Genomic DNA, 11,237 nt, shown 5'->3' with positions numbered 1-11,237 from the left:
CACATGGTTTTAGGACATGTCTAAAACCCACTGTTGAATACAGATTGTTAGTGCATCCAACCATGCAAGTTAAGCTTCTACCATGTAAAAATACATGTAGAAACACTCCCACCGTCTCTGGGCCTCAGTTGGTTTAGAAACAACCAAAGTGAATTAAAAATCTGTCCTGTTGATGGACGAGTAAAAACTTGACAGTCTTTCTAGAAATCACTGCGATCCTTCAGGTTTTAGGTGAAAGGGAAGATTTGGCTCGTTACCAGTTTCTAGTTTATTACATTGCACACATAACTTGCACATCTGTGAAGGCACCATTAATGGTGGTTGATATATACAGGCTCTGAAATATTGTATCCCGCTTCCAGATGACGTCTTTTGCAAGGAACACCCTGCTTACCTTGCAATGATGCCCAGAAATATTCTGCCTATATTACACCATGGTTCAAAGGTAAAACAGTCAGGGCACCACCCACAATCAAGATCTGAACCCATTAACTGCATCTGGCCCAAACTAACAGCTCGAATGAAGCATCATTTTCCTTTAAAACTAGAGAAACTGGTCTGAGCTTCTGAACACTTACACACAAATCTTAAAGTGGCCCAGAATGATCCATAAATCACTTTAAGTTAATTAAGATATTGCGAGTTCAATTAATGAGCAATTAGATGTAAAATACGGGCTAATGCATACTTCTGTGGAATGAGTTAATGTTTTGCATGTTGCAGCATTGCATTGCTTCCTGCATGGTAAACTGGTTAGTTGGCAGTACCATATAGAGAAGATTATAGTGATGCTTAAGCTGGACTGCTACAGAGCAGGCTATCATGTTCATGGTCCAGGTTAGGTTATATTCGGGTAGCAGATTTCTATTTAATATGATGATGCTTAATTCTAACTTTAAATTAGCTTTAGACTAGCTTTATAATGTCCAGGGATTGAAGATCAGCCATATAAATCTCATGAAACTGAAAATCGCATCTCATCTGCTTGTTGAATTCAACTGGCTAAATCCACAAAGAGCAGTGAATATAGAGTAGCAGCCCAGGTCAGCTGTACACAAAGAAAAATCTACTGGAACTAACAGAAGAAATTATTATGTGACTTATTTTTAAGTAATTATTTTCCCCAAGAACTGATGCACCACATCGGTAAGGATGCCTCAGTCCCAGTATTTATGAATCATATTCCTGGCATCAAATTCAAAATGAGCATTTATTTTACAATAAACGATTATATCTCTCAGATTCATTTTTTTGTTTTGTTTTCTTTCAATACAACTCAATAAAATATAGGATTTTGGTGAATTTGTTTATTTATTCACTTCTGACATCATTTCAAGCTACACTGTTAACTTTCCTACACTGCATCTGGCTTAAGTGGGCAAATGCCCATCTGGATCACCAGTTAATGCTGTCTCAGGTGAAAAGTTTCACACCTCACGTTTTTCCTTTGCAGAAAGGAAAAAGGTGAAATCATTTATCTCCCGTTTCTATTGAACATTTATCATCTCATAAACTTTCTGCGTTGCATAATCAGCACCCTAAAGCACAGACACCGTTCTCTACGCAGTACTTTCATATTGGTTTATGTGGGAAGGCTGCCCCCCCGCGTTCGGCAGCTCACCCCATTTCTGATGCAAGAGCACCACCTATCGGCCACGCTTATGGTTGCTCTATGGGGTCGTGGAAAATTTATCCAACTGCCTGGAGACATTCCTGAACAATTGCCTGCCATCTACTGGAAGTAGCCGAAGTTACAGTTATTCTTTTTTTCGAACCTGTTGCTTTTAAGGTGGAATTCCACAATCTGTCCATTCACACTCATCACTGATGTTTGCTTCTATAAGTCAATAGTAAAAACAAACACAAAAATAGATAAAGAGAGAGAATAAGCAATGTAGGAGCTATCAAACTTGGTCCAAAACAATTAATTCAATAATTTCACACGTGTCTTTAAAGTCGTAACATTGCTCTAACCTTAAAACATTTAAGGGTAATATCAGTATGTTTGCCTTTAAAAACTGCACAATTATTTTGATGATTTCTTTAAAAAAAAATGTATGCGGGGTATTTTCATTCATTTCTGACGTGTCTTGCAAGCACTGTAGATAACAGGAACCTTGCTTTGCCAGTTACTTTTTAATGAAACTCCAGCGTAAACTCTTCCTGTGTCTAAGAGGAGATCAGCAGTCGGTACGGGCGGGGGAAGGAGCCCGAGGGCTGGGGCTGTGCCTGCCGTGGCTGTAGTGCAGAAACAGCCCAGTGGAGGAACCGCTCCACCTTAAGACCTCGGCGGCCCCTCTCTGCTCCCTCTCCCCGGGGAGCAGAGCGGTGGAACCTGGCCACGGCGCACCACAGCCGGCTTGGCACAGAAAAGGTGAGTACGGCTTCTGGAGCCCAGGCCAGCACGATATTGTTCCCATTCCCCAGCTTCCCTTCTTCAGCTGCAGTGACACTTACAATACTGCTCCACATCAGCCACTACATGCCTTCGCCATGCTGGAAACGGATTAACGTCTAATGAACGTTATACAGCTCTGAGAAAGTAGAACACCGCTTCTATAACAAAGCTTTATCAGGTATACACTAAAAGGGGCCTTAAGACGTTTCCAGTGAAATTCTTCGAAAGTCTATATTATAAGGTGAATGCTAATATAACCCACATACAGCAATGATACCGTGAGGGGCTTTAAGAGTAACTGTTGTGACAGATAAGCACGGACCAAAGAAGAAAAGTTCCTCTGCCAAGAGCTCCCTCTCTCTCCTCCACAATGATTGATTATCATGGCAACGCTCCAGGTCGCTGGTGCGTTTTCGTTGCGCACGGGATTCGGCCCCACTCAGATCAAAGGGCCCTCAGGAAAGGGGTGGTCCCGGGATATGGGGATAAATAGGAGGGACCGGCTCAGTTCTGACAGAAGGCAGAACAGACCAGACGGTCCTGCAGAGCAAAGACTTGCCTCTGACCTGACAGCTAGATTTAGACACGGAGACATCTCAGTTTTGGAGAAAGAGATAGAGAGATAGAGGCGACCTGTTGGATTTTACTGCCGCAACACTTATTGTCGTTTAATGAACGGACTTCTTTGCAACAGTTCAAATCTGCACATAACTTTTAAATGAGTTTTGCACTGGATTTGATTTTTTCTTAGTTATTTGTTTAGATTTATATACGTGTGCGTAATATTGGGTTTGTGGGTTTTGTGAGTTCAAAGACCTTTTTTTTAGTTCATGGTGGATTTTTAAAGGATTTACTTCTTCATTGTAAAGACTTAACTCTCAGTTTATCTTTCCACTTGTCGGATTCCACAGTTCCATGATGTCGTTTTTACGCATTTCCATCAGTTTAATTGCCGCTCTGTGCGTCGGCGCAGCGCACGGTGCTTGGGAGCAGGGCACCGTTGTGCCGGTCAGGTTAGACCCGACGGCCCGGTCGGAGAGCGAAACCGAACCGTGGCGGACTCTTTCCGCGGAGGAGAGCGAGAAGGAGGCGGAAATGAGGGTGTACCGGTTGGACGTATTTGGCATGGAGCTGGTTTTGCGTCTAGAGCCTGACCAGACCTTTTTGGCGCCAGGTTTTGTCTTCCACATCGTGGGGACTCCCGTGTCTGAACCGACACCGAAACCCAATAGCGGAGCCGAGCCGGGTTGCTTCTACTCGGGCACGGTGAACGGGGATGAGCGCTCCGCCGCTGCGCTCAACCTGTGCCATGGACTCAGGGGCGGATTCTACTTCAAGGGCGAAGAGTACTTTATTCAGCCCCTTAACTCCACTGATTTCTTGGGCACTGACGAGGATGTGCATACGATTCGCCGGAGAGGCCGGGCAGCTTCGGCTGAGGAGAGCACCTCCAAGTGCGGGGTCAACGAGGATGAGGAGAGGGTGCCAAAGAATCTGGGAAAAGCGGCCAGTCACGGAGCCCCTAACGCAGACCAGACAGGTAATGCTGTGCGCATTTTACACGCTGTTACTCATTTTTATGACGGACTTAGCTGAAATGCGGAGAGCAGCAACATAAAAGAAGCAAAGAAAACCCAACAAGGTTATTTATGTATTTTAAAAAACGAAAAGTATTCAGCAAAGATTAGATTTTATGTTAAACGTGTAAGTGTAGCAAAAGTTAATGTGTCAGGGTTGCACAGCGTGCGCGATGCACTCGACTACCTTTTGACAGCTCTGTCAGCGCACTGCCAGTGAGGAAGGGAGGGGAGGAAAGGTGGGGGTGGTGAGTGTGTGTGTGTGGGGGGGTTAAACTACTTTAAGAGGAAAGAAGAGGAGGAGTGTGGGTGAAGGGGGTTGGGGCCAGTCAGAGCCCGGTAGCGCTGAGGCGTGTAAACTCGCCTCCTGGTACAACTCTCACCGGCAGATACTCTTCCCCCCACCCCACCCCCAGAAAGGATTTTCTCCCTTCGCTCTTTCTCTCTCTGGCATAATTTTCCACCAGAGAAGGTCAGTTTAAGAATGCGTGGACCCCGAGGAGGAGGAGCTGTTGGTGGTGTGACGCTGAGTCATGGCAGCCAGGCTGCTCCAGGCACATCCGGAGCTCTCCTGGGAGCCTCTATCCCTCTGAGAAGAAAAAAAAAATAACGGGTCTCTGTAGCTGCTATTTAGGACACTAACTGCCCTCTAGCATTTCTTATAATTGAAGTCATTCAGTTTATCTGGGGCAACTTGCACACTGCAGAACTCAGCAGCAAACGTAGGACTAACAGAATAAATGCTCATAAAACCTCTGCTCTCAGCTCACCACAGGGCCAGGCGTTTTGTTTCCACCCCTCGTTATCTGGAGATCATGCTGGTGGCTGACCAGTCTATGGCCGAGTTCCACGGCACAGGGCTCAAACCTTACCTCCTGACCATCATGGCAGTGGCGTCCCGCCTTTACCGCCACCCTAGCATCCACAACTCAATCAGCCTGGCGGTGGTGAAGCTGCTGGTGGTGTACGAGGAGGAGCGAGGTCCTCAGGTGTCATCCAACGCTGCCATGACTCTCCGCAACTTCTGCAAGTGGCAGCGACAGCACAATCCTCCAAGCGACCGCCACCCGGAGCACTACGACACGGCCGTGCTCTTCACCAGGACGGTAAGTCAAAGTGTTTGTTTTATGGTAGAGCATATAATAGAACAGGTGTAGAGAAATGGGGAGTATTCACGATCTTGCTCTCCACTTTCTGCTTTGTTAGGACCTTTGCGGTGCCCACTCGTGTGACACTTTGGGCATGGCGGATGTTGGCACGGTGTGTGACCCGGACAGGAGCTGCTCGATTATTGAGGATGATGGACTCCAAGCAGCATTTACAGTGGCACACGAACTGGGTAAGTAAAAAAAAAAAGTTTGGCCATGATGTAAAATCTTTTTAATCACATGCATCACTTATTAAATAACTTATTTCATCTCCTCCTTCAGGCCACGTGTTTAACATGCCTCATGATGATGCCCAGCTGTGTTCTGGCATCAACGGTGCCCACTGGGGTTCCCACATGATGGCCTCCACCCTGTCTAACCTGGACCAGCAGCAGCCTTGGTCTCCTTGCTCCGCCCTAATGGTCACCACCTTCCTGGACAATGGCCATGGTCAGTGTCTGCTGGATAAGCCTGTTAAGCCCCAGCCACTGCCCCAGCCCCTGCCCGGGGCAGTCTATGATGCTGACCATCAGTGTCGCCTGACCTTTGGTGAAGACTCCCAGCACTGCCCTGACCTGAGCACCACTTGTGCAGCTCTGTGGTGCACTGTGACTACATCCAATGGTTTGCTCGTGTGCCAAACCAAGAACTTCCCATGGGCTGATGGGACACCCTGCGGGCATGACAGCTACTGCTTGGCTGGGCACTGTCTCACTAAGAGCCAGGCTGCTAAACAACAGGTATGACCCAGACCTGATTTAAGCACTTTTTTTCTACATGCTGTTAGTCTGCTGGACCAATCAAGCTATAATTTTTAAATTGCCCTGATTTCAGACTCCTGTTAATGGTGGATGGGGTCCCTGGGGTCCCTGGGGCGACTGCTCTCGGACCTGTGGTGGAGGAGTGCAGTATTCCTTCCGTGCCTGTGATAACCCTGTGCCTAAGAATGGGGGAAAATACTGCGAGGGAAAGAGGATCCAGTACCGCTCATGCAACACAGAAGTGTGCCCAGACACCAATGGTAAGAAATTTTGTCGATTAAATAGAAATAATTCACTTCCCACTCGTTACCTGGGTGTGAATGCTGGCCTGCGGTTATACACTAGCACTAAAGCTGACTTATCCTTGTCTCTTTGTCAGGCCTGTCTTTCCGTGAGGAGCAGTGCTTGGCCCACAATGACATGTCAGCTCAAGTGTCACTGGGTTCAGGCGAGGGCGTCGAGTGGGTCCCCAAGTACGCTGGAGTTTCACCTAAAGACCGCTGCAAGCTGGTGTGCAGGGCCAAGGGGACCGGATACTTCTTTGTCCTCAAGTCTAAGGTGAGAGTTTCTAAAGGCTACAAAAAACAATATTTATAGTGCACAAGTTTGTTATTACCTTCAACAGTCCTCTAAGTCATGCAGACATCCAAGTGAAAGGATTAGTCATTGCACTCCCCCCCCCCCCCCTCTGGGTTTCAGTCTCAGCATGGAAAAGTCACCTTTTACCTTTTGAATCTTACAAAGCAAAACTTTAATGTCCCATTTGTGCTTCTCTGCTGACCCCAGGTGGCTGACGGCACACCATGCAGCCCTGATTCCACCTCAGTCTGCGTCCAGGGTCAGTGTGTGAAGGCTGGATGTGATCGTATCATCGGCTCCAACCGGCGCTTCGATAAGTGTGGCGTGTGTGGCGGAGATGGTTCGACCTGCAAGAAGGTGTCAGGCTCTATGGAGCGTGCCAGGTAGACATCTGACCTTAAAATATTCATCACTCTTGTATCAGATTCTTTTTTAATATATATGTTGCTAAATTTATCCTCCATCTGTGTCTGTTTCAGGCCTGGTTACCAGGATGTTGTAACTATCCCTGCTGGTGCCACACACCTCGACATCAAGCAGCGTGCTCCAGCCAGTAGTCGTCACGATAACAGCTACTTGGCAGTGCGGCGCCAGGATGGAACCTATTTACTTAATGGTGATTACAAGCTGATGACCATGGAGACGGACATTCCCCTCCCAGGGGCACTCTTGCGCTACAGCGGCTCCTCAGCCACTCTGGAGCGCATCAGGAGCTTCGCCCCGCTCCCTGAGGCCCTCACAATCCAGGTGCTTTCCGTAGGGGAATCCCCGAGGCCCAGGGTTAAATACAGCTACTTTGCCCCTCGTCCCAATCATGCTGCTTCATCCTCCAACAACAACAACATTGGAGGCCGTCGGAAGTCTATCAATGCCATCCAAGAGGTGGGAGGAGCCGAGTGGACTCTGAGGGAGTGGGGTCCCTGTTCCCAGACCTGCGGAGAAGGTGTGCAACAGAGAGCGGTCGTGTGCCTGGACTCCCAGGGACATCCCTCTGGAGACTGCCCAGAGGAGCTTCGCCCTTTGGCCTCACGGTCCTGCGCCCTCCATTCCTGCCCCTCCTGGCTCCTTGGAGAATGGTCACCGTGCTCTAAGACCTGCGGCCGAGGTTTTCGTAAACGTGCGCTGCGCTGCATCGACCACAACGGGCGCACGCTAACCAACGACAGCTGTGACCCCAAAGACCGTCCGCGACCCCTGCTGGAGCTGTGCGATCAGAGTGCCTGCTGAGGACTGCATATGCAATCTAACCTTCTGTTACACCAGCACTCAGAAAGACAGCAGATTAAAAACTCTGATCTTTTCTGCCCACAGAGGCTAATGAATGTTTACATCCAGAGTGAGAGTGCTGCAGAATTCAGTGTGTCCACAATTGTCACTGTAACTATCAATATTTAGCCATTCCCTCCATCAATCCGGGGGTTAAATGTTGAACAGTAGGACTGAACATAGCTTGCTGCCTGTCTTTCCTCCTTGTAAAGCAGTGGCACATTTCATTTGCGTCCCATTGAGGGGAAGAACGCATGGACATTCCTGATTTCCCTAAAAGAGGATGCTGCTTATCATGCCAATGTCACACCTGTGTGTGTGTTTGTGTGTGTGTCAGACAGTATGCGTGTGTCATAATTTTAATGCATGTATATAATGTTTGTCCAAGCTGGGCTGGACAGATAAATAATGGTTGGAATGGGGGGAGGAGCTTAATCGCACAGTATATAAAGAGACAAAAGGAAGAGAATAGCTCATAATCTAACTGCTCACCCCATCAGGTATGGAAAATAAGATGGCTCATAGTCATGTCCAAACTTCAGTCTGCATTTATTTATCATAAACCTGAAGCACTTCATCTTCTTTTCTATTCTTTTGTTTTAGCCAGCGGCACATTGTAACACCCAGTTTCTCTGAATGCCTCAGTATAGTGTTTTTTAGCCATATCTTGCCCTCGTCTACACAGCCTTCCAAGAGGGAAGTCCTCAAAGACCAAAGAGGTGTGTGTGTGTGTGTGTGTGAACATGTGTGTGCGTGGAGGCCTAAAGAGGGACGTGTCTCCTACTACTACTTCATAAGTAAGTCTCTCCTGCCTTCTGTGAAGACACCATGTTTTGTTTTTTTTCCTTTTGTATAGAATATCCAAACTTTATTTATTTTTGTACAGCCTGTTAAATATAACCATGTGGCTTTTTAAAAATATATTATTTTTTATTTGTTATTGAGGTCAAAGAAGGAAGTAGAATATATAGAGTATTTATACAGTGTTTTATATATATAAATGGTCCTAGGTTCATGAATAAAACATCGCATTAACTTGTGCAATTTATGTGTCCCGAGTTGTTTGTCTGACTCACAGTTATGCATTATTAGCAGAGCCCAACGTTTATCAGCCGATATTAGCTATTTGCTGAGATCTCAGTACTGGAATTTATGATGGAGTAAAGAATAAACAAAAGAAACAACCTTTAGCCATTTTGTACGTGTTGATATTGTTTTAATCTGACAATCGACTTTTGTGCTGGCAACTTCCCAACCAGCTCATACAAGTAGAGTCAGGCACAGCATAAGCAAGTAATCCACAACTACATTATTTTTAAACTGCGTAGCCGTATTATCTCAATAAGGACTCTAAAATAACTAAACTTAACAAATGTTAGGGAAATTCCTCTATGTTTCGTATGTCTGAAAGAAAAAATGTCAGCTAATATATATCAACTGCTTAAATCAATAAATATTGGTTGGTATCAGTATTGGTCTTAAAATCAGGCTATAACAAATTATAAAAGCAGGCTGTAGCTGCCAGCTGTTTGCTAGGCTCCATCTCCACTAATTTGACAGGACCTCTTAATTGTGTTTATGGTGTCTGTGGCCCTATGAGCATTTTTAATGCATTTTGTATGACAAACAACATTCCTCAGTGTGGGAAAGTCCAAGACATCTGTGCGACAGTTGTGGTCAGTGAAAGCATGTTACCTCGCTAATCCAGTCTATTAGGGTCAGCTGATGCACTCCAATACACACATGCACCTTAAAAAATATCTAAGTTTAAAATGAGACTTCACCGAGCCGATGTTGCTACATTCATCTGTTACATACAGCCTATGGTTCCACTGAGCTCTGGGGGCGCAGTTTGACAACTTCTTCTTTATTATTTATTGATGGTTGGCAAACAGCAAAATGGAGTTTGACGACTTGGGCAAAATGTGATTTTTGTGTCTTTGTGTGTGATTCAGAGTTCATCCACTAGATGGGACTACATCAATTTTTTCTCCTCCACTATGACTGCAGTCCATAAACCACTATATTCCATAACTAACCATACAGAGGTCTGTGTCTCAGAAACGTTTGGGTTGCAAAAGGAAAGAGGGAAGGGCTTTAGTCATTTGGGTGAACTGGCCCCTTTAAATAATGGTGTAACTGGACTGAAGACTGCAAAACAATCAGTTCATTAGCTGTTATCTGCCCAAATCTGTTGTTTGAGCTGCTCACAAAACCTTTTTATATGCTCATTATTATCAGAATCCGAGTACTTTATTATTCTGTGAGGAAATTATATAATCACAGTTGCTCCCCAAGCTTCTAAAAAACAGGGTGAAATATTTTTTCTCTGAAAAATTAAAATCAATGCCAGAGAAGCTTAAAATAATTATAGGAAAAAGTGAATTCCACACCACTGCAGGAATGACATTTTAATAGTAAGACAGCAGGAATAAATAACAAACAGGATAAATATATACAAAACAAGAAAAAGGCACACATTAGAGAACAGGTCACATGACATGATATAATTTTCTCTGCGATTTCTACTCATAGTTTTAACTGAATAACAAATAACATGTATTTTAAAGTCACAGACAATGAAAACTAACAGAAATCAGCGTGTAAAATGTACTTTTTTTAAATTGATGTGCTGAATTAGTTATGTTGTAAGTTCAATTCACTTCAATCTGTATAATGCCAAATAGAATGAAATGATGGCTTTCTCAATGTGTTTCATTCTGTAAGGTAAGGTAACAACCTTACAGTATTAAAAAGTAAACCCCAACAGACAAACCCCTTTGAGCCAAGCACTAGGCCACAGTGGGGAGGAAGAAACCTCTGGCAGAACCAGGCTCAGTGAGTGGCGGCCATTTCACGACTGCTCCAAGGGTTTTCAAAAATAACTTGATCAATTAAAGAGCCATTATGATTTTAAAACTAGCTCATTTAAAGTCTCCAATTAGTTTTAAAGAATGTTTTCAGTGGATATCACAGTTTCCCTACATTTCAGAAACCTTATTTTGTCTGCTGGTGCAGTTGTTCCAACGAAACTTGTATTTTTCTTTCTTTTCTTATGTTAGTCTCAACATCATGGGATCTTGCATTGCCAGTGCTTCACAGCATTGCTTCACATATGTGACCAGGACAGTTGGTTTGATCCCAAAATGGCATCAATAAGAGAGTTTCTGAAAACAACAAAGAAGTGGATCGCAGATGATCATAAACATATGATGCCAAATGAAGCTGTGCAGCAGGAGCACACCACAGATGAATTACAGGAAGCTGTGAAACCAAATGACAGTGCATCACAGGTTGGAGATAGAAATGATGCAGATCATAGCTCATGTGGGTCTCAAGTGAGCCATCTTGAGACCCACATTACTACCAAATTAGTAGAGTTTCCTCCACTCGTGCTAAACAGGAAGCAGGACACGCAGCCATGCTGGAACGTGCCGCAGCGTTGAAGAAAAAGCAACAACTTGAGTTTGAGTTGGCCAGGATTAGGCAACATCTTGAGCTTGAAACA

At 45.0% G+C, this 11,237-nt stretch overlaps 1 protein-coding gene across 1 annotated transcript; it reads left to right on the top strand.

Annotated features, from left to right (window-relative positions):
• Positions 1-2,376: 2,376 nt before the first annotated feature.
• adamts1 (ADAM metallopeptidase with thrombospondin type 1 motif, 1) lies at positions 2,377-9,927 on the top strand. Its single transcript, XM_084921455.1, has 8 exons — positions 2,377-3,938; positions 4,741-5,081; positions 5,182-5,314; positions 5,406-5,863; positions 5,958-6,144; positions 6,264-6,442; positions 6,671-6,846; positions 6,943-9,927. The coding sequence occupies exons 1-8, from the start codon at positions 3,314-3,316 to the stop codon at positions 7,688-7,690; spliced, it is 2,847 nt and encodes a 948-aa protein (XP_084777581.1). The 5' UTR covers positions 2,377-3,313; the 3' UTR covers positions 7,691-9,927.
• The last annotated feature ends 1,310 nt before the right edge of the window (positions 9,928-11,237 follow it).

The sequence above is a fragment of the Perissodus microlepis genome, chromosome 23 (assembly GCF_051167445.1).
Source record: "Perissodus microlepis isolate ML-2025 ecotype Zambia chromosome 23, ASM5116744v1, whole genome shotgun sequence".
In the NCBI taxonomy this organism is placed as follows: Eukaryota; Metazoa; Chordata; class Actinopteri; order Cichliformes; family Cichlidae; genus Perissodus; species Perissodus microlepis.
The sequence above is the reverse complement of the archived record's forward strand: the minus strand, read 5'-3'. Positions and strand labels throughout refer to the sequence as shown.

Excerpts from the sequence above, each read along its gene's own strand:
- adamts1 (XM_084921455.1), top strand. The coding sequence starts at position 3,314 with ATGATGTCGTTTTTACGCATTTCCATCAGTTTAATTGCCGCTCTGTGC. Across the intron at positions 5,315-5,405 it reads TACAGTGGCACACGAACTGG|GCCACGTGTTTAACATGCCT; the intron begins GTAAGTAAAAAA and ends CTCCTCCTTCAG. Across the intron at positions 6,847-6,942 it reads GGCTCTATGGAGCGTGCCAG|GCCTGGTTACCAGGATGTTG; the intron begins GTAGACATCTGA and ends TGTCTGTTTCAG.